Genomic DNA, 22,114 nt, shown 5'->3' with positions numbered 1-22,114 from the left:
CGGACCATGGGCAGGACTGCAGGCAGGGCAGCGGGCACGACTGCAGGCAGGGCCGGACCAGAGGCAGGACTGCAGGCAGGGGAGCGGGCAGGGCCGGACCATGGGCAGGACTGCAGGCAGGGGAGCGGGCAGGGCGGTGGGCAGGGCCAGTCCAGAGACAGGACTGCAGGCAGGACGGCGGGCAGCGGGCAGGGCCGGACCAGAGGCAGGACTGCAGGCAGGGCGGCGGGCAGGCGGTGCCCAGCAGATGGCGGCGGTGCCGAGGCGGCGCGTCCCGCAGCCGCCCCCCCGGGGCCGGTCCGCCGCCCCCCGCGCTGCCCCCCGCCCCGCACCGCCCCGCGCCGCTCCGCTCCGCGCTGCCCCGCCCGCCGCGGCCCTCCGCGGGCAGAGCCGCCGGGGCGGGGCGAGGCACTGCGCGGCGCTGCGCGGCCCCCGCCGCGCCTCCACACCCCGCTATAAGAGCCGCGGCCGCGGCCGCGCTGCGCAGTGGATGGCAGCGCCTCCGGTGGGGCATCTTCGCTGCTGCCGTTGTCCCACTGGAACCTTCCCGCGGGCCGGTGCCTGGTGTCTCACCCCCGTCCCTTGCCGCCTCCCCCCCTTTCCCCCCGGTCGTCGACACCCTTGACCTTGCCGTCCGGGGGGGGGGGAGAGCGGCACGGCCCGGGGGACAGCCGTGCGGGGTGGCGGAGCCGCCTCGGGATGCGTTAAGCCGGTGGATCGCACAGAAATATTTCTCCTAGGATAGGAGAGAGGCAACCGCCTCCCGCTGCCGGGGGAGGGGGGTGGCCGGAAGAAAAAAGAGGATTTAAAGAGCATCTTTGCCCCCTTTGTTGGATGAGAAGGGCAGAGGAGGACCAGCAAGATGAGCACTAGCAGTAAGTACGGCTTTTCCTTGCCTGTGCTGTGGGAGTGGGGCAGATATGGCACGGATCTGGCTGGGGGGAGTTGGAAAGAAAATGACACAACAGGGTTGACAAGCCTAATGGGATGGATTTTTTTATATATAATTTATTTTCTTGTCTGCCTTTTGCTTTCTGACAGGGTCTGGCTTTGCTGGACCTTCTTTCATGTGGGCTAAGCCATGGTGTTCATCTCCACTGAGTACTTCTTGGCTTGTGTTTCCTGGCTTTGGAGGACAGATCATAGACTAAAATGTCGATATGCAACATGGTGAGAGGGAGCCAGGAGCACTCTGACAGGCAGCAGGCTCACTCTCTGATGCTGCTGCCTATGTGTAAATGGACAGAGGGGGAACAGCTGATGGGGAGGAGGAGCGGGGTAAGGGGAGACCCAGAAACTGGGGACCTGAGCAAAGCACAGGTGCAGTACAGAAAAACATGTACCTTCTGTAGCTGGGGATGCGGGTGTTTCTATTGTGTGTGAGAGAGACAGGGACAGAGGCACTCATGCACTATGTATGAATTTCTAAAAGAAGCAGAGCTTGGAAATGTGCTGCATAAGATGAGAACTGGCACCTGGTACTAGTCTGGTTAGTTCTGGTTTTGTGTCCTTGTTGCAAAGTCTGGAAAGATTGATCAGGCTTGATCAAGTCACAATTAATTTCCTTTTCCCCCTCTGATACAATGTGTGGCAGCTGTACCCCCCTCGCTAGCACAGCTTTGATCCATGCCTCTAAAAGCAGCGAGCCCCCAGCCAAAGGAGTCGATGCTGACGGCCACCTGAGGGTCTTCCTCCTGGGATAACCTGCCCAAGGAAGGTGCCTTCCTGGCTGTGGGTCAAGGCTAAGTGAAGTGAGGACTGCCCCAGGCAGAAAGCGGCAGAGCAGTGACTTCTCCATTGCATTGGCGTGTTGAGGTTTCTCAATCCGAGGGCTTGGGGTGGTTCCCAAGCAAAACACCGTGAAAAATGCCTTGGCACGCTGCAAGGCAATGGAACAGGTGATTCCAGCTCTGTTGGGCTGCGTCAGAGGCGAGAAAACTTTGTACGTGCCCTCTGCAGGAGCCACACCTGGGACAGGAGTTTGTCCCCTTGCTGGGGGAGTGGGGCTGGCAGTGCCCGGGTGGGAAACAATAGGGACCGATTCTTTGTGAGCCTGTTGGATGCCTGATAACAAAGGGTCCTCCTTCCGCTTCTCCAGGCGATGAGCTCGGCTCTGGTGCAGAGGGCTGGGATGGCACACGGTGCTCGCTGGGGTCAGTGACCACAGTGGGCAGGTGGGGCTACAAAGCTTCCTCTCAGCCAATTTTGACAAACGCCTGTTGGTTCCTTTTGGGATTCCTTTCCAGCTCTTAATAGCCAGCTCGGCTGCTGGTAGTGATAAGGGCTGTTTATGCTGTTGGGGTGTTGTAACTACCTGGTTGTGCTGCAGAACTCCTTTACTGGGTCCTCCCCCACACAGAGAGGTGCCAGCGAACCCAAATGTGCTGCCTGCCCGTTGCTCTGACATGACTCACGGGAGAAGGCCACCGGGCAGGCAGCGAGAGCAGAGCTGGGAGTCTCCTGGGAGGTGCTCCTCCTTCTGCCACTGCCTTGCTCTGTGACCTTGGGCACATCGCTTGGCCATGGCACAGCTGCTGGGTTTGCCAGCAGCAGGCTGCCACCATGGCTCTTGCCCAGCTCTGAGGCTGTCTTGGCAATCTTTGCTTAAATATCGCTGATACCTCTTTGTAAGTAGCCATGTGTTTTAGCATGTGTTTTTTGTGGCAACTGCTGATCACTTTTCTGTGCTGTGGGTTAATCGCTTATGGATTACTTATGGTCCCTTTGGGACCACACCTGGTACAAGGGCTGTACAAACCCTGCAAGGCAGTGGGCTCTGCCCTGTCAGGCTTCCAGGCTTTTTCCCAGTAACCAGGGGGCTCAAAGCAGGGCTTGCCATACCCAAATGCTGGCTCATGTCTGTTCTTAGCAATGGCACGATTCCCTCCTAGCTGGCTCTGTGAGCAAGGCACAGGGGGGAGGGCCACCTCCTCCATCAGCATGTTCCGTGGCTGGTGTGAATGTTGCCAAAAGTGGCATCTCCCCTCTCGCTGCTGCCTCGCCCAGCTCTGCGCATCCCTACCCAGTCTGTATCTCCCAGGTCCATGTGTCTGGGAGGCAAAAAAAGGAACCCAGGAGCCTTGTGTCAGTGCCCTGTGTGCCATCTCTACTTCACCCTACTGATGCTACCTGGCAGTGCCCTACAATGGCTTTTGCAGCCCTTTGCTAGCGGCCAGTGGCTCAGGAGAGCTTGGTGCCACTTGTTGGTCGGTGGTTTCCCAGCCCTGCTTGCAGTTCTGCCTCCCAGGCACGTCCAGCTCTGCTGCTCTCTGCATTGATTTGGGTTTTTTTGTTTTGTTTTGTTTTGTTTTTTTTTTTCCCCTAGCCCCTGTAGTGATTATGGGGTCCAGCCAGCAGGCTCAGCTGTACTCCAACCTCCCAAGTGTGGTCTCTCTCCTGGTGCGTGGGACCCTGCCTGTGCGGGTGTGAGGACAGAAGGAGATGCAGGTGGAGGAGGATGGATGGTGAAGCCCGATTGTGCATGGGGTGGTGACCTACAGGTGTACCTGTGGCACAAGCCATGCTGTTGTGCAAAAACTCTTGTCGAGGCCTCGGGGGAGCTCTGTGCAGGGTTTCCCGGGCTGTGCAGGTGCATCTTTGAACACGCTTCCCGCGCAGCACGCGGGAGTCTCGCCTGCCCTTGCTGAGGGGACAGCGGTTTGCTTTTCACCCCAGGATAGGTCCTGGCCTTGGAGGCCCCATGTCACCTCCTCTCCCATGATGCAGGGAAGGAAAAGCCATATGGAAATCTTGCTTCTTAAGGGGAAGAGGAAAAGGCCCTTGATCTTGGGTGTAAACTCATATCCTGAGGCTGCAGAGCAGATCAGGCGGCCCTGGGGGTGCAAGGGTTGTGCTGGCCGGGCAGGCAGCTTCTCCTCCCGGGCTCACCAGGTGTACAGTGAGCGTTTGGAGGGCACAGTGTTGATATTTACATTAGCTATGCTATTTATACCTCCCACTCTGGTTAGCACTGCTAATTGGTTGCAAATAGATTCATACATTCATAAACAGGTCCATAAGTGCTGTGCTGCATTTCCATTGAAGCTGGATCCTGTAGTACAAACCCTTGCCCAAGAGAACATCCCTTAAAATCACTCCCTTGAGTCCCCTAGGTTTTGGGTTCCACCTCTCCCTGAGAAACTGGCGTGGTGCGGGGAGGCTAACGTGGCCAACGTGGCTGGGTTTGCACTCCTTGGAAGGCAAAGGGCTGACCCTGTCAACTGCCCCAGGGATTGAAGACTCTCTGAAATGTGTGAATAGTCCCTTCTGCTGCTTTGGAGGTAGCCACCAGCTCTGGGTGCCGCAGCTCCATGCGGTGAGTATGGCTTGGTGAGTAGGGGTGACCCTTGTGGGACCCATGGGAGATGGCATTTAGACATTGTCTCTTCTGGCCCAGCTCTGTCGGGGTGGGAGGGGGCCTGCTGGAATTCTTTGTGCTGGTCTTGTCAGGAGCAAGGTGCCCCTTGTTATGGGCCACCCTGGTCTGGGCAAAGATGCAACTCCTGGAGGAGGTTAAACTCTGGTGAACTCCTGGGGTGAATCTGGTTTGACTGGATCTGGGTTGCAATGGGCAATTGAAACTGGCTCACAAACTAGAGCTCCTCCAGGCACCCTTCTGCCTCCAACATCCATCCTGAAGGTGGAAACCAGAATCTGTCCCCATGCCAAGTCAATTTGGAGTGGGGGGAACCACCCATCCTCTTCCCTCTGAGCAGCTGACAGCCTGTTGGAGCACGGCGAGCTCTCGCGGAGGGTTTGGTATGCGAGGTGGAAAGTTTCCCCAGACTATCCCAACCCCTGGCACCTCTCAAATTCCTGCTCAGAGGCTCCGCTAGGCTCAGAAATCTGTGAGAGGAGACATGGGGGAAGACTGGCCAGCTAAGCAGTTGGGCAGGAAGGCTTAACAGATACTGACGAATGCAGCGTGTTTGCTCGGTTATTTTTGTCTTTCCTAAATCATGCTCCCTGTTACACGGTGATCCACTAAGCATAATTACCCAGTAATCTCTAGGCACATGTGGTTACAAGGTGTTTACCAGCAAACTCTATTAAGTCCCTGTGTAATTAAAGAGGAATCACGTGGTGCTGCACATCTCCGGGAGCTGCAGCTCTGCCCCATGCAGCTCATGGTGCAGGGTGATTCACTGGGTCTCCCCACCCAGCGGGGTAGGACCTGCGGAGGAGGACGTGGTGTTGCTGCTGTGTTCAGAAGTGCAGTGAACCCAGAGGGATCGGCCCATCGGTATGATGAGCGGTGTTGGTGTCTTCCCTGTGAAGAGACTCTTGTTTTTGCAGGAGTGGCACCAGGCCGGGGGTGTTATGGTACAGATGAACCTTTTGAGTTGTGGCTCCTGGTCAATGCTGGTTCCCATTTCATCTTTGCAATGCTGGAGGCTGCCACAGGCATGCAGTGAATGGGGGACAAAGCACAGGTCCAGTGAAGGATGATCCAGCAGAGTGGGGTGCTGCCCAAATCGGCGGTGTTGCTGCCTAGTCGCTGGGTACTCGGTGAGATGGGTTCTGGCTCTGGATAAGCCCTTGAGCTCCTCATCCCTGCTCGCTCTCAAGAGCTGCTGGACAGACTCTTCACATGCAGTGGGGAAAGAGGCAGGTCTCCAAGCAGAGCTCTTCTTTCTTGGTCAGGTTATCATGGAGGAGGCTTATAGAAGGTGGAGAGCTTTGAGGAAAGCTGAAGCAGACTCAGAATTCAAGGCACACATGCAGGTGGGACAGAGAAGAAAGAAATGCAGGACAGTCTTGCAAGAGATGAAGAGCTACTTTCCTACTATGTTCTTTCCAAAACCAGTCATGAACACTACCTAATGTCCATGCCTCTCCAAGGAGGGATCTAGCACTGAGTTTGCAGAACTGGGGCACCAAGGGGAGCTCCAGGTTCTCCAACTGCATCTTGGTCCTCTCAATTAACACCCAAGCCTGACTCTGCTGCCACAAACAACCTGATACAAATTGTCCCCTTGGTTCTCCTGGGCAGCCTAGCAAAGGGACAGTCATCCATTGCATTCACTTTGGTGCCAGAAAATTCATAACCCAGGCAGCTTCTCTGTGCTCAGGCTGGTGGATGGACTCTGTCCTCTCCCCAGGCTTCATGCAGGCTCTCCTGCAAACCATCTTTCTTGGCAGCTTGCCCTTTGAAGAGCAGAAGCCATGGAAAGTGGCCCTGCAGGCCAATGAAGTGCAGGCTGTAAAGTCAATTGAAGCAATTGAATTATTTCAAGGGCCTGCCATGCTCTTATAAAATAAATAGCAAGTTTTCTAATAGCAAGGTGACGATCAGTTTAGCCAGATAATTGTATTTGTGATGCCAGCAAGCTGGGCTAACGACAGACTGTCCTGTTATCAGCAAGGAGTCAGTGCGGTGCTGCCTTTGCTCTCTGCAAAGCTGTGAAGAAGTGAAGGCAAACCCACCAAGTTCCTGCCAGACCCTGCAGTCCTATCATGATGGTGCCATGATGAAGTGGTTGGAATGTCTAATTAGATATTTTTAGACTAAATGCATCAGCGCCTCTCAGTTGTGAGCACTGCAGCACCTCCAGAAAGCTTCTTGGGGGTAGACTGGTGATGGCAAGGGCTCAGGTGGAGAGTGACGGGGGAAGGAGTGGGCTTTGCAGGATGAAAGGGGATGAGAAGTGACTGCAGTGGCTGTAGGGAAGGCAGAGCCCAAGTCCAGATGTTTCAGGCCTGGGAAGTTTGCTTGTGAGCTGCTCGGGACAAGCACGTCACAGTGACTGGCAACCTGCAGCAGAGAAGGTGGTTCTTGCTTGGAGGACACCTAGGCTGTCCCAAGTCCTCCTGTGCCCAGCCTTTCTGCCCTTTGAGTCCATAGGTTCAGTAAGTCATGGGGGAGGTAGAAGAGCTTGGGTGCACTGGTGGACATGCCTTGCTTTCTAGAAAAGGGCTGTCTGAAGCTTAATGGTACCAACCTGATCTAGCGTGGCAGCAAACGGGGGCACACACATCTCCTATTTGATGATGGCTCAGGTTTTTGGTAGACATAGTTTATACATGCATTTTTCAGCTCGAGTATAGTTTGCTGAATGCTTTATCAGTATCAGCCATAAGCCCTGGGCTGGGAATTGATGTGCCTTCTCCACTGCCTGGGGTGGAGATCTGAAAGAAAAAGGAGCTGGTGCTATGGTTTCCTAATGCAACCTGTCTGACCTTCCTTTCTTCTTACCCTTTATGCCCTGGCAAAGTCCGCCCCTGAGCCCCAAGCATCGCTTGTTTTTCTGTTCATGGACATTTTGCTCCACTTCTATTTTGAATCATCTTGTCTGTGAGACCTGGACAACTGGGAGAGTCCGTGGAGGGGAAAGGTTTCTCTAAGGAACAGGACAGTGTAAGAGGGGAGCATGTGCTTGAGGGTTTGAAGCCATCCTGTTGGCTTCTGCGTTCTTGCTTGCCAACAAGCGGTGTGTTTTGGAGAGCATCGCACTGCTGTGGGGCAACAAAGGCTTTGTTGGTGCAGTGCCAGCCCCAGAGCCCTTCCTCCGCTCCGCTTGAGTCCATTGCAATCCGAATTTAAGTTTGGGGGTTCGACCTGTTCTCACAGTACCGAATTGTAGGGCTGTTCTGCAGACACATGCAGCCAGGCTGCAGCTGGACGAGGCAAGCATAACCTAGACCAGGGCTGGAATTGGGAGCTCCCAAAGCGCACGTGCCAGGTTCCGCGGTACAGCACCCCTCACAAACGTGCCGGTAGCGTTTTGCCCCTGAAAGCACATTGCAGCGCCCTGCTTGTTCTTCCCAGCACCTGCGTGTTGTACTGGCTGACCCCGAAGGTCTTGCTGCTTTTCTCCTAGCCATCCGTCCCCCTGCCAGCCCCGAGGACCCCTTTGCCCAGAGGTGTCCCGGGGAGGACTGCCCAGCCCAGGGGCGCTTGCTTGCGGAGGGAGCTATTTTTGAAGCAGCTGGAGGACCGGGCGGGTTGTTCCCTGGCTCAGCAGCACTTGCTGGGACATGTCGGGCGCCGTGGCGGGGATCTCCCAGTCGCAGCTGCTCCCCAGCCCGGATTCTCAGTAGAAGCAGGGAGGGTCCCAGCAGGGCGGCCGGCCCAGGGCAGCTGTGTTTCACCCCCACCCCTAGTCAAGGACTTTTCTCTGACAAAAGCTTTAGAAGAGGAGGAGGGAAGGAACCTGTGTGTGAAACCTGTTTCTGTTGCGTGTCGGGAGCTGCAGCCCACCCAAGCCCTGGAGCTGTGGGAGGGGGGGGGGGCAGCTGCCTCCCCCCAGCAGTCCCTCTCCAAATGTAGGGGATTCCTCGCCTTGGCCACAAGGCAGGGCTGGATCGGGTCTTGTCTGTCCCCTGCTGCCCCCCTGCCTGTCTCCTGCTGCGCCGAATCGCCGAGTGCTCATCGCGGGTAAAATAACCCCTGGGTGCAGCGGTGCCCGGCTGGGGCGGTGAGGGGCTTTCTCAGCAGCCCGGTGTGGCTGCAGGGTCTGCATCAGCTGGGATGCCTGTGTGAGTGCATGAGCAGACAGGTCTCTGCCCCACCGGGAGGGACCTATGGCAGCTCCCCGTGGGGTTGTGTTTGCCCTGCGAACTGGGGATCGACGATCAGGTGCTGAGTACAGCAAAGGCACGAAAAGGCTGTCCTTGGCTGGCCCAAAGAAATGGGGGCTGGGGCAGGTAGAAGTCCCAGAGCCCCTCCGGAGCTGCTGCAGACCCCATTCGCGCTCAGCACCCAACTCGAGTGCAGCCCACGGAGGGCGGCTGCGGGAGCCAGGTCCGGGCAGCGTGCTGTGCAGCTCCACACCAGCTTCTCCTGCCGTCCCAGCAGGCAGCTCTGCTCCGGATTTTCCCTCTCTCTGCTCGTATCGCAGCAGTCCTCCGAGTGCGTTAGAGTACAGGCTTCCCCCAGCTCTCGTCTGCGCTCGCACAGCCTCTCCTCTGCGCTCAGATCACAGCGCAGCGCTGGTCCCTGCAAACACCTCCCTCCATCCACCGCCCTGCGCTGCGCGGGGGCCGTGGGGTGTCCTTCCCCATTGCGCCGCTTCCCCCTCCGCCTCGGCACCTCCTGCATCACCTCCCGGTCCACAGAGGATGAAGAAGGTGGAGCAAGGTAAGATGAGCTCCCACTAACCTCCTACACGCTATAAATAGCTGCGTCACCCGAGCATCGTCTGAGAGTGATGTGACTGAGTTCGGGGACCTGCCGCCTCTGTTGTGGACACCCCCAGCACTTGGTCATCGGAGCCCATGGAAGAGGGCTCCCGCCGGTGACACGGAGCGTGTCATCACATTAGCGCGCAGCGGGACACCTCTCAGGTTATGCACAGCCTAATCCTGTCTGGCAGGCGCCACGGCTGGCGTCCTGCGGCCGGGTCAGCCGGCACGCACCTCGCTGGCAGCGGCAGCCGGACAGCTTGCAGCGGGCAGCCTTCCCCCTGCGGGGAAGATTTAGCAACCTGCCTTCAGCTCTTGCCAAGCTGTGCTGGGGCGCAGGTGGCACGGATGGGCCAGGGTGAGGGGGTGTCTTCGGTAGTACATGTGTCTGGGCTCTGGCCAGACCTTCGGGAGGGAAAGGGAAGGCAGCTCTTCTGTGGGGAATAATAGACTGGGGAGACGAATGTGGTTTTCGTGGTGCTGGTGAAGTGTCTGAGTGCCTGAATGCTCCTTTGCTCCCTCCATCCAGGCTGGGCTGGAGTTGATCGGGAAACCTTGGTCCTCCCTATTTACCCAGGCTGTTCTTGGGGCAGGCTGTGCCTTTGGGAGGGAGTTTTGCTGGCAGCACCAAAACATCCCCCACCTCTTGATTCTCTCAGATCACCTTTTGACCAGCATGGGAACCAAGCAGTACAGCAGCTTGCATGGGCATACAAGGAGAAACACAGCCATCTTCTCAGCGCGGAAGCCCTCCTTCATCTGGCGGCAGATGCTAAGGAACGAAGCTGGATGATCCCCAGCTCAGAGCCTTTTATTCAGTGAGCAAAACCATCCCTTCATATACCCACAGATGCTACTTGAGAGGACTTGCACTGCTGCCCCACCACCTGGCCCAGCTACCCCCTTGAGAGAGATGTGGGATGGACCTGGTCCTTCCTCTCCGGGACAGGAGGTGCCTGGCAGTGCTGAGCTGGCCAGGGAGAGCCCAGGGGACCGAGCGTGAATGTTCTCCCCTCCTCTGCTCTTGAAAAAAGTCACTGCCCGCACAGTGAATTATGTGGTGATGACGGCTCGTGATGGGTTACATATAAAATCCCTCGCATCCCTGAGGATGCTACCAGTTGAAAGCTTTTATGGCATTTTAAAAATAGGCACGGAGGGGGAGAGAATGAGAAGATGGATAGGTAGGTGGATCCCTAATAAGGAGAGAAGAGGAAACAGCTAGAGAGGCAATGGAAAGACTTTAGTGAACGGCATGTGAGTGATTACTGAGGGAGGGAGGGGGTGGTGGTGTGGTCATACCGAGCTGCTGAGCTGCATGCCCAGTGGGAATGGGAAACCCTATAAAAAGCCTGGCTGTGAGATATGCTCCTTGCACGTGCCGGGGAGAGGGATGGGGTGAGCATCAGCTTTGGCTGTCTCTCCTGCGGACACTCGCTGCATTCTACAAGTAGCTGTTAAAAATAATCCATGACTCTTGGATGGCTGGGCCTGGGCTGGCTGCTGCTGCTCTTGTGTGGTTCCCCAAACTGCTCCAGGCTCACCTGTGCTCCTTTCCCTGCCTCCAGGCTGATGGCCTTGCCTGGGAGCTGATGGATGAGGCTGGTCCTGGCCCTGGCTTTCCCCAAGGTGGCCTTTCCCACCTGGGCTGTGCTCCAAGAAAGATGCTGAGAGCTGCCTCCCTGCTCTGCCTTCTGGCTTTCTGCTGCCTGGTGGCTTGCGGCACCCGGAGGCAAGGTCTGGTGGGTCTGGGGCTGTGGCAGAACTGCGGTGGCTCGGTGCCACACAGTGCCCCCCTGCCTGGCTGGAGCAGCGGTCCCGGAGCCGCTGGCAGGAGGTCCCTTCAGCGGGACAGCCCTGCCCTGCCTTGTGTCACTGCCAGCGCAGCGTCTCCCCAGCCCTGGGAAGAGGCTCCAGCCCCTTCCCTGTGCTTGTGGCAGCTCTCCCCATCACTCAGAGAAGATTACACGGAGCGTCTCCAAGAAATGCTAATTGCTTTGGCTTGCGCTTGGTACAGCGGAGCCACTGGGCATTCAGAGCTCTTAGTCAGCTTAGAGATCTGCCAGATCCTCCCTCTCCTGCGCCTGGAGAGCCGGCGGAGGTCTGCTGTGGCAGTTGCTGATCCCCCACATCCCTGAGCCCCGGCTGAGCTGCAGGCTGGCACCAAGGCTGGCCCAGACCTGCGGTCCCAAATACCCAGTGGCACAAGGCATGGTGTGCTCTCATCGGGGTGTTGCAGCCTTGGGGTGTGATGCCCCAAGCTCAGCCCCCGGGCAGGCACGGGGCAGTCGGATGCAGCCCTCCTGCTGGAGGAAGGGGGGATGGAGAGACAGCGGGAGTTCTGTGTCCTGGGGGATGAGGATGGAGCTCATGCTGCAGCAGAAGCCCTCTGTGCTGCTCTGCTGTCTGTCCTCCCGGACCCCTCAGCTGCTGCTGCCCGCCCCTGCTCTGCCACTGGCAATTAAAGCTCTGTGCAGACGGGCTCGTTTGGTGCAGGCTGCTGGGAAGCAGTCCTTGGCTTTGCCCCCGCTCCAACTGCAGGGAGAAAACGCTGCTAACAAGACTCCTCTGTCAAGCTTGCCAGCCTGTCACATCCAGGCCGTCTCCCTCTTGCTTGCTTTCTTGTCTTTTTTTTTTTTTTTTTTTTTTCCCCCCCCCCTCTTCCTCATCAGCTGGGCAAATACCCAGGGAAGCAGAGGCTGGTGATGGGTCAGCCCTGCCTGGCTCTGGGTTGGGGAATGGTGAATTTGGAGAGTGTGTGCTGCCCACTCCTTGTGCTGGCCTCTTGTGAAGGGTCGCCGCTCATCCGTGCGCCCATCTCGCTGTATTTCCCAGCCCCCAGCTTTTTTTTAATGCTGTAGCACAGGAGCTGCAGCCCAAGCCCAGCCACCCTCTGTGGACGCTAAGGTCTCTACCTCCTCCACCAAACCCCAGGGCAGCCCCTAGCCTGAGGAGGGGGAAGAGGTGTCTCCTGCCCTGGATGGCTTCTCCTGGCTCTGTGGAGCTTCTCACCTGGTCTGGAAGAACTTCTGGAGGAGCAGCGGGTGGTTCTGAGCCAGCAGCACGGTCCGTGCTGGTGAGTGCCCGTTACCCTCCCCAAGGCAGGGGGTACCCCCGGTCCCTGCTCCCACCTCGCCTGCCCTTTGCCGGGCTGCTGCGAGAGCGTCCCACGGGCGCGTGGCAGGGCCAGGGTTTGCCAAGAGGGGTCATCTGCGGCGGCCTCAGCCCTCGGTCCCCGCCTGGCTGGTCAGGTGGCATAAAGGGTCCGATTTGGGAAATAATTCCATTCCTTGGCAGGCAGTTTTTTTGGCTCATTTAAGCCAGAAGCGTGCACAACAAAGCACATGTTCATTTTTCCCCCGCTGAAAGGGGACTTGTTCCCTGGAAAGTGCCAGTACTGCTGGGCCTGCTGATTGCCTGTTAATTGTCACTAATGAGGAGCTGGGAGATGTGGCTTCCAGAGGCTGTTGGGGACGGACTGTCGCTTCGGCTTGGGCTGGACATCTCAGCGGGGAAGGGAGCCGTGACCTCGGGGCGGGCAAGTTGAGCTGCATGAATGGGTTTGTTCCCAGAGCATGCCCCAATTCCTGCGCCCGCCGCACGGGATGGCAGCGTTTAGCCCTGACTCCGGAGCAGAGAGCGTGGAGGGTTAAGAGGATCTCTGGTGCTTACCGTACACAGATGGATTTATTTACGTGTATATATAGCAGGGAGGTGGGATGGGGAGGGCTAAACCCACCCTGTCCGGGAGGATGGGTTAAATCTCTGTGGCTGGACCATGCTGGGAGCACAGGGCTGCCAGGCAGCAGGACCTGATGCCAGGGCTTGGCTGTTCGCCTTCAGCCTGATGCTTGAAGGCTGTTTTTCCCCCAGCCCTGATGAAAGACACCAAAGGCTTTTAGCAGGAGACAGCCGCGTCTGCCTGCCGCTTCCCGCACTGGCAGCCCCCCCGCTCTGTTTGAAGTCGGGTTTCTGGGCATATGCAGGAGCTGAGGAGAGCAGGAGTGTGGGAAGGAGGAGGGGAGAGGATTACGTCTGTGCTGAAACCCCTCGTATGCTCGTGGGGGGGTTTATTGTTCTAGGTGTGCCTTGTCCTGCCGTGTCCCCCACCGTCCCCAGCCTGCTTTGTCCTTGCCCAGCACTGAGCCCTGCTTGGTGCCTCTTGGCCCCATGGCTGGGCCACCCCACGTCCTATGAGCAGATGCTCAGGATGTGGCGGGGGGGATATTAAGCCCCCTTTGGGAGTGCCGTGCTGTGTGAGCACTGGCGCAGAGGTGCGCTTTTACCTGCCGAGACACCCTGGGGCTGCAGCGGGGACGGGTGCTCCTCTCCCACAGCAGCAGCTCTCCGGGTACCCATCACCTGCTGCCCTGCTCCAGATGCTCCTGAAGCATCTGCACTAATTACTTTAGTGCTTTTTCTCATCTTCTCTTTGCTAAAATGGCCGAGCTGTTTCACCCGGTGCTTTTCCCAGGAGTTTTCTCAGGTTTTTCTTGTGTTCCTGCCAGGCTTCCATGGACAGCTAGCCTCGATGACCACCTCCCGCTCCCTGGGTACCTGCTCTCATACCCACGGTCGGGTGGGCTGAGGCACCACCCTGGCACTTGCTGGCTGCCTGCAAGAGGCTGTTTCTGTGTTTACCGCTCAGCTACCGCGAGGGTGGCTCAGCAGAGGGGGGGGCTTCCCTTTGGGATTTGTTATTTCATTAGAATAAACAGCCAAGTGGGACGTTATTTTCCATTCCAGCTGAGAGGGGTTGTCGTTGCTGCTTTTTGACCCAAACCCTCATGTCTGTTTTTTAATTGTCTGCCTTTAATGAAGTGGGATGGAGAGGCGAGAGCGGAGCATGCTTTGGCATTGGACACTGCTCGTGTTCTTGCAGTACAAGGGCTTATGTCAGTGTTTGTGGTTCCATCTCTGCCTCCTATTCTGACTTTTGGATTAGGGCTTCAGGTGAGCCCCAAGCCATGTGACAAAGTGTACCTTGTCCCCCACTGCCTCGGGGCTCCTTTCACAACCAGCTGTGGAGATGGCCCACCACTGTGGGCTTGGGAATGGCTATTGCTCCAAAGGGCCCCGTGCTCCACTTGGGGGTCTTGGCAGTCTGGCCTCTGAAATGCCTTCTTGGGGGCTCAGGGGACACAGGCAGCCCTGCGGTGCTTGGGAAGTAGCAGGACAAACAGCTGGCACAGCTGGGCTGCGAAATGGGTCTGGACCCCAGAACTGGGGTGCAGTGGGGAGTGGGAGCATGGGCAGCCCTGAGATAGCGTGATGTGTGTGATGTGCTGTGGCTCAAAGGCTGAGCCCATCCATCGGTGCTAGTGAAAGAAGGAAGGTGCTGAATAACCTGGCCCCAGGCACCCATATGTCCATTACCTTAAGGGTTTCTTCAGTTCGGGGTTTGAGAGCTGCCTTGGGGCTCCTTGCAGCCTCCTGGGTCTCTGGCAGGGTGTCCCGCACCGCGGCAGGGTGTCCCGCACCGCGGCAGGGTGTCCCGCACCGCAGCCTCAGGCGGACAGCCTGGGAACCGGCAGTGGGGATATGCCATGTCCTGGAGGGGACCCTTCGCTGGGACAGTCGCAATGTGGCCAACAGACATCTCGATGGCGCACTCAGCGTACACCCTGGGTTGCCTTGTTTGAAGGTCGTCCCAAGGTGAGGTGCCCAAAGGCAGCTCTCCTGCTCTTTTGTTTCCACAACACCTGTTCTTTCCCACCTCATGGCTCCCTCCTGCCCCAGCCTTTGCTCCGTGACTTTTGGCTATTTCCCTCTCCTTCCTTTTTGCCTTTCCCCCCCTCCTTTCTTCTCTCTTTCCTTTTTCTCTGTTTCTCTCCTGTCAGCTTTGTTCGCCCTGGCTGTGTACCAGGGTTGTCATGGTGACTGCCAGAGCATCTCTTCATCCCAGAGCAGTGGTCCTGCGCCTGCCCTGGCCATGGGGAGTGGCAGGGCACCCTCCTGACCCTTGGGGGGACCAGCTGCCCCCTCCTCCCAGGGATGGAGGTCCCCAGGGACATCCCTGCGACACGTCCTAGTGTCTGGGGAGAGGGCAGGTCAGGGCATGGGGTTGCCAGCTCAGGATGGGGCCGTGCAGCACCTTGTGCGGGGTCTGGGGGAGGCACTGGCAGAGCTGGCTGTGTGGCACAGCTTTATTCGTCTCTTGCTGCCAGAACTGTTAATCTTCAATAAATATGTTTTTAATGAGCAAGTGCTACTTAAGGAAAATAGAGGAGCTGCTGCAGCCCAGGCAGTCCCTTTAGGTTTAATGGGGCACCATCACCTGCCAGCAGAGAGGAATATAAAGCTGTATAAATACAGAGCTGTGCCTCATTGCAGGACATGTGCACCTTTCTTCTTGCTCTTGGGAATGAGCTTCCTTTTCCCACCCTTGAAGCCTTGCTGGTTTTTCTCTTGATATCGTCACCTGTCACCATGCAAGTGACTGTGGTGACTTTACCTTGCCTTGGCCAGGCTCAGGGCGCCACGGTGCAAACCTCCCTGTGTCTCTGGGCAAAATGCTGTCTGGATCCTAGACCTAGGCTTTGCCCATGACGTGGAGGACTAAGGCTGGCAGCAGGGACTTGGATGCAACCCCTGGTCGTGGCTTGGTGTCGGAGGACACAAGTGGAACTGTGGTTTGGAGGCAGAGTGCAGCTTGTGGCTTTCTGGTGCTGCTTTGCAGACAACAATATATCTTTTCAGTATTTGTCAGAGCTTCTGTGCCCCTTTCATGAAATAATTAGGATGACGTGTTATTAGCTGATTACTGGGGAAACATATATTTACTGAGGATTTATTCTGGAAACAACATTAATCTCCTGTATAGTTGCTAAACCCCCATAAATAATCTGATTTTGATAATCAATTGCTATCGCAACCCCTCCACATAAATTTCAATTAAATGCACATTTAATTCACATAAAGTTGCCAGATTTGCTTGTACGTTTCTGTCCTGCTGTTTGCCTCAGGCAGATGTCTGTGTATGTGCAAGCTCAAGTCTGTTTATCAGACAGCCCAAAACCAGAATATGGTTTGCCAAGGCGGAGCAGCAACGCTCCTCTCCTGTGGTCTGCATGGAGGACCCAGCACAACCCGGCTTCTTGCTGCCAGAGCTGCTCAAACACAAGTGCTTGGCAAACATCGCTCTGCATGGCCCTTCCCTGGCCGTTCTCCTTGTGCCGGGGTTTGCAGGGAGGGCAGCAGGACCAACCATAGGAGACGCTGTACCTGGAGCATCCCAGGCTTGCCCAAGTTGGACGTGCGTGGGTGTGCTTGGGGAGGGGCAGGGAGGAGAGATGCAGTTGCCGAAACCCATGCAGAAGGTTCCAAGAGCGCTAGCCTGGGGTGGAAACCGAGCTCTTGTTGGGCTTGGTGGAGTCCTGACCACCCTTGGGTCAGCCGCAATGACTTTTTAAGCCTTAGTGCCAGGAGATGGGTGAGAGGAGGGGGAAACCAGGGTATGCCACAGGAAGGAGGCAGCTGGCCCTGGACTAGCAGGACATGGTGCTGCCAGCTTCCTTCAGAGTTGGAGGGAGATTCCAGGCATCAACTGGGCTCCCTTTTTTGTTGGGATCCTATTGATTTATTTAATTCTCTTGGTTTTGCAAGTACTATACAGCTGTCTGCAGTGGTGCACACCCCAGGGAGGGCAAAGAGAGCTGGGCTCGTCCTGGCAGAGCTCCGGAGGGGCTGGTGACGTGGGTCCCTGCTGGGGAACGTGGCAGGAGTGCGGCAAACCTCCCGCCGCCTTTCATGGTCTGGGTTTTTGGCCCTCACCTGCCTTGCTTGTGTGCTGGCCCTTGATGATGCTCTTTGGAGTGCAGCCTCCCCATCCCCACTGCCTCCGCCGGGGTGCCAACAGTGTCAACTTGGGCTGTGATGATCTCAGTGATGGGGACTGCACTAGGGGATCCATGAAAGAAACGATGAAGCTGTTCAAATTGCTGGGAAGACGTCTACTAAGATCTCCTCCTGAGCCTGGCTGGAGCCCAGCCTGCTAATTATGGTGGTAGGGGAAATACACAAACATACAGATGGCAAGAAGAACAAAAACTGCTGTCTTTTAATATCGAAAGCTCCGTTTCTGGCCAACTGAAACCGACACATGGCAGAAGCTAAACGCTAACAGCTTTGGGTGAGACCGGGGTACCTCACCATCCTGCGCAGGAGCTCATGGAGCCCTCGTGGAGCCCAGAGGAGGATCTGCCTCTCCCGGGGCAGGGGGATGGACCCAAGCCTGCAGCAGTTGTCGGCAGAGGAGCGGGGAGGCCAGGCTGCGGTGGTGGTTGGCCATGCACATCTGCCTGAGTGCACACCGACGTGTGCTAGGAGATGGCCAGGGGCAGGGCTTGCAGCTGTGGGCTGCCAGGAGCCCCACGCTGGCTCTGGACCAGGGGTGGCCTGTGACCGCTCCAGCCTGCTCTGTCCTGGGGACTCCTTAGCACATCCCTGCTTTGCAGGGAGGGAGTTTCCTCCCTCTGAACCCACATTTTGCCTCTGCTAGGTGAGCTGGGGGGTGAATCACAGAGAGGCCTCAGGTGCTGCCATTGGGCACTTGTCACCACTGTTGGCCAGCCACTCATCACTGCTCAGGGGTGCTGCTGGCAGGGGAGCATCCCCTCCAGGGCTCCTCTGTTAACCCTTGCAGTGCCAAGGAGCTGTGCTCTTCATAAATTGTAAAAGATGCTCTGTCCTGTGGGGTTTTTACCCTAACCACGGGCACTAAGGATGGGGTGGGCGAGATGGACGTTGGGCAGCAAGGGGCTGGTGGCATGGTGTTTTCTAGCACTGTCCCGAGGAACCTGCAGGTCAAGCGTGCCTGTCTGTTGCCCTGTGCCATCCTGCAGTGCTTGTGGTGCCTGAAACCTGTTGGTGGCCATGGGGGTGTCCCCAGCATGGTACTGCACCCCACCGCCTGCAGAGCCCGGATGCCTTCTGCGCTCCCCTCTCCACCACCCATATGCATGGCCAGGTGTCTCAAATAAGCTCCATGGGGGGCGGGTACAATCTTTTTAGGACCACTTAAAGGCTCCATTTGCTACCTTTAACAGAATTAGAGCAGGGATCACAGTAGATTAGGAAAAGCAGTAAACACCCTCTGTGCTGCGTGGCTCCTGGCTGCAGGGACCCCACTGGCACCAGGAGGGCCGGGGCTCTGCTAAGCCCTTCTCTGAAAGAGGGTTTGCGCGGTTTTTGCGAGACGGTCTGCGTGAACCGACTGCAGGTGTATGTTTTGTCGCTTCTGCCCCCGCGGTTTGCAGGCGGTTTGATGGTTTAGCAGGGCTCCAAGGGATGTGGCAGCGCCCTTCGTGCCGCAGCCTGGGCTGTGTTTCCTCCCCCCCTTCCAGGGGCACGGCTGATGAGGTCCCAGTTGTTTTAGAGAGCACCTTCCCAGGATCTAAGAGTGGAGAGAGGAATTTGGAGCCTGCCAGGGAAGCTCCTGATGGCGTTTTGCAGCCAGCCCTGAGCTGTAATTCATCCCCTGGAATGGGACTGGCTTGGGGGGCGGCTGGTCTTGAACCTCCTGTCTCTCTGAGCACGCACCGATGGCATTGAGATCGCTCTGAAACGTATACCCCTTCCATGCATCCTATTTATGGGGAGATTGTCCCCTCTGTGACGCCAGGGCTCACTTTGCCAGCTGTCACCTCCAGTCCAAATTGCCATTTCATTGCATTAATACCTATACAGTGTCTCTGGATAGAGATTTGATTTCAGTTCCCTCCCTGGGGTAGAAGGAGTTAAAAATAGCAAATCCAACACCCCTCATTCCCTGGCTATGACGCAGTCTCCCAGGTTGGAGTTACAATGCCAGTGTGAATACGGTTTAAAATAAAACAAGTGAGTGTAGTGCACTCTGCAGAATAGACCAAGCTCCAGCCTGGAGAAATGACGTGGAGTCTCCGGTCTAACCTCTGCCTGCAGAAGGCAAGAATTTCTCTTCCTTGCAGTTCTTATATTGGCTAGATAAATGATGCTACGCGCAGAGAGATTAGTGGAGTAATACAGGAGGTATGCAGCCCACCAGGGAATCGACTGATCGCAGAAGAAGCCGGGAAGAAATTAGCTCAGTGCACGATGGCGGGGGGCTGTCTGTCTAGAGCATCACGTGCGGACCACCTTGCCAAGTAGCGGCTGGATGCAAAGCGGTGACCAGGGCAGAGAGGTGCTGGACTCGGCAGCGCTGTGGTCCCTCTGAAATAGCAGAGTGCAGATGCGCGGGCTAACCGGGTGGCTCCTCTCCCAGAAGCGGGTACCAGACTATGTAAGCAACAGTCTGCTGCAGGGTGGCGGGTTGCCAACCTGGCTCTATCTCCTCTAACGGGGCTGTTTCTCTGATCTGGTATAGAAAATCCTAAATCCCCACATTTTTCACTCTCAGACGCTGCCCTAGTTTAAAAAATGCTGGCTCCTGGCTTGCTTTGTAATATTTTAAATATAGCATCTTTTATGTTTTTGATGTATGCACCATATGTTTTGAAAACGGCAACAAAATCCATTGGGCTTGTGGGTGGAGGTTAAAGGGAAAAAGCATTTCCATACGGGAAGCCACAAACACAAAACACAGCAGCAAACAGAAAATCCCTCCATGCATCAGCCAGAAATAAGCTCCTTTCTGTCCTGGCTGTCTCCGGCGCGTTCGCGTGCGTGCGAGGGACCAGCCTGAATGTTTCCATTGTGTCAGCTCCTGTCCCGACACCCTGGCACTGACTCCACGGCCCCCTCCAAGGCCCAGCGGGAGATGCCACCATGTCGGAGACCATCTGACAGCTCCTTTGCCCTTTCCCTTCCTCAGAAAGCCCCTTTACTGCTTTCTGGGGTTTTTGGGTGTTTTGGGGATTTTTTTTTTGTTTTTTTCTCCTTGTTCAGCTGGGACAGATCCCTCCTGCTGAAGCTCGTCCAGGCTGCTGCATCCCTGGCTGGCAGCGGTGAGTGGGCTTTGGCGGCGGAGGGGAGAGTCCCCCCGGGCTCACTGCACTCCCACGCAGCACGGACTGCCTTCCAGCACGGAACACAGCCTCTATTTAGCAGGAAATTTGGTCTCAGCAAAATGACGAGCTAACGATTTTCATCTTTTGGCCAGGACCTGGCGTATAGTCACGTCTACCCACGCACATCTGGCACCCCTCGACTCCAGGACCCAAGGGCATCCTCTCGCATGGACCCCCCAAACCTGTCCAGCCCTGTTAGAGCAGCGAATAGTGTGGTGTGGGCTGGGTGCAGCCCCCCGCCGAGGCGCGCTCCTCCTGTCTTCTCGCTGTCTTCTGGGTGAGCTGTTTGGCTGGCTGTAGCTCACCCACTTGTCACGCCTCATGAATAAAATCTGGGGGAGGAGACGGGCTCTGGCCAGCGCCTGGCTGCCAAGGGGGCTGCCTCCCTCGAGACCACCCTGCCAGGTCCCCTCCCTGGCCGGCATCACCCCGGGTGGGCAGGAGAGAGGCTGGGGTGGCCAAGGGCGGCGGGGAGGAGGAGGAGGAGGAGGCTGGTGGGAGCCATGTGGCCATCAGCTGGCCCGAAGCTCCTGCCACCTCCCTCCTGGGGGTGGCAGCTCCGGTTTGGCCCCGCACCCGGAGCGTGGGTGGGATGCTGCGGCCACATGTACTGGGGGAGGGGATTGTCACAGGATGGCCATGGTGGTGTGGGGAGGAGGAGGTGTGGGGAAGGGTTTCATATTTGCTCTTGCTCTGCAGCATCCCCTATACTGGAGATTTGGGGCTGGGACTCTGTGTCACCCCATGGGCCACCCATGCCCTGGGGACAGCAGGAGGGCAGAGAGCGGCTGCTACCAAGGATTTGACTGTACGCTGTATCATGGTGTCTTCCAGAGAACGTGGTCTCAGGTCGTCCTCCTGCACCTGGGATCCACGGAGGGCCACCAAGAGCAGCCACGTGTCTCTGTGACCGTTGGGCTGGGTTTGTGCTCCCACAGATCCTTGTCCCAGGGTAGCCCCCACCCCAGCCCCGCTTTGGGACCTGGGCAGAGCTCAAGCCATGGATGTGCGATGTGTCTGCGTGCAGGATGCGCTCATCCGCCTCACACCCCCTCGCTCATACACAATTTATTTGTATCTATAGCAGCTCGGGCAAGATTTTTTTTAAGCTGAACCAGATGTAAGGATGAAATCCCATCTTCAGCCTCTCAGCAGGGATCCCTCCTCACCCGCCTCAAATAAACCTTGCCGCAGCCCAAAATGCTGATCTCAGAGAGTGCTTGCACATCTGCCGGGGAAGGCGGTGGCCGGTGGGAGAGGCGGCAAATGCCGGCAGCGGGAGTGCGGTGCCCCGGCTGCATGCGGCAGGCAGGGGATGCCTCCGGCTGCGGGTGGGAGCTGGGATGTGCAGAGATGTGCGAGAGGGCAGGAGCGCGTTTGTCCGCTCTCGCCGTGTCCCTGGCCAGATCATTGTTGGTTTTGTGTGTAAAAGGGTGGGTTTTGTGTAGCGCCGTAGGAGCCGGGTCTCGCCTCTCCCAGCAGGTGCCACAAGGGCTCTGGACCCAGAGGGCTGTGACCCCCCCCTCCCGGAGCAGGGCTGGGATGCACAGCACGGGGCTGGGGGCTCTCGGCAGCTCCCCGCTGGCTACTGCATCCCAGCATCACCCTGGGCTTTGCTCCTTCTGCTTATTGCTTCATCAGACCTCCTAAATTGCAGCTGACCCTCTGAATCAAGAGGCAATCCCTCAGGAGGGACCTGTTCTGGCTTTCTGGGCCTGGATCCAGCATCTTAGCGGCCTCCCGAGTGAAGGGCTCTTGTGCGTGCGTGCAGACATCTGCTCGGGGCGTCCGAGTGCGTGTCCCCCCCGCGGTGGTGCGGCACCTCTGTCATCTGCTGGGGTGAGGGGGAGAGAGAAGAGCTCTGGGTAGCGCATGTGCTCAGGACTCGGCCCCTGGGGATGCCTGTTTGCCGTCTGCATCCTCCATCTCTCCTTCAGCTCACGCGCACGTGCCGCTCACCCCCTCTCCCCCATGGCTTCACCGCTCTGGCTTTTTTCTTGAAA

At 57.2% G+C, this 22,114-nt stretch overlaps 1 protein-coding gene across 1 annotated transcript in view; it reads left to right on the top strand.

Annotated features, from left to right (window-relative positions):
- Positions 1-512: 512 nt before the first annotated feature.
- The window catches only part of ABLIM3 (actin binding LIM protein family member 3), a 57,132-nt gene continuing 35,530 nt past the window's right edge, over positions 513-22,114 (top strand). Inside the window, exon 1 of the mRNA XM_082490143.1 lies at positions 513-875. Within this exon, the coding sequence (XP_082346269.1) occupies positions 863-875 (13 nt within the window). The 5' untranslated portion in view covers positions 513-862. The remainder of the gene's footprint in view (positions 876-22,114) is intronic.

Source organism: Vanellus vanellus, assembly GCF_965231255.1.
Source record: "Vanellus vanellus genome assembly, chromosome: 13".
NCBI classification, from domain to species: domain Eukaryota; kingdom Metazoa; phylum Chordata; class Aves; order Charadriiformes; family Charadriidae; genus Vanellus; species Vanellus vanellus.
The sequence above is the reverse complement of the archived record's forward strand: the minus strand, read 5'-3'. Positions and strand labels throughout refer to the sequence as shown.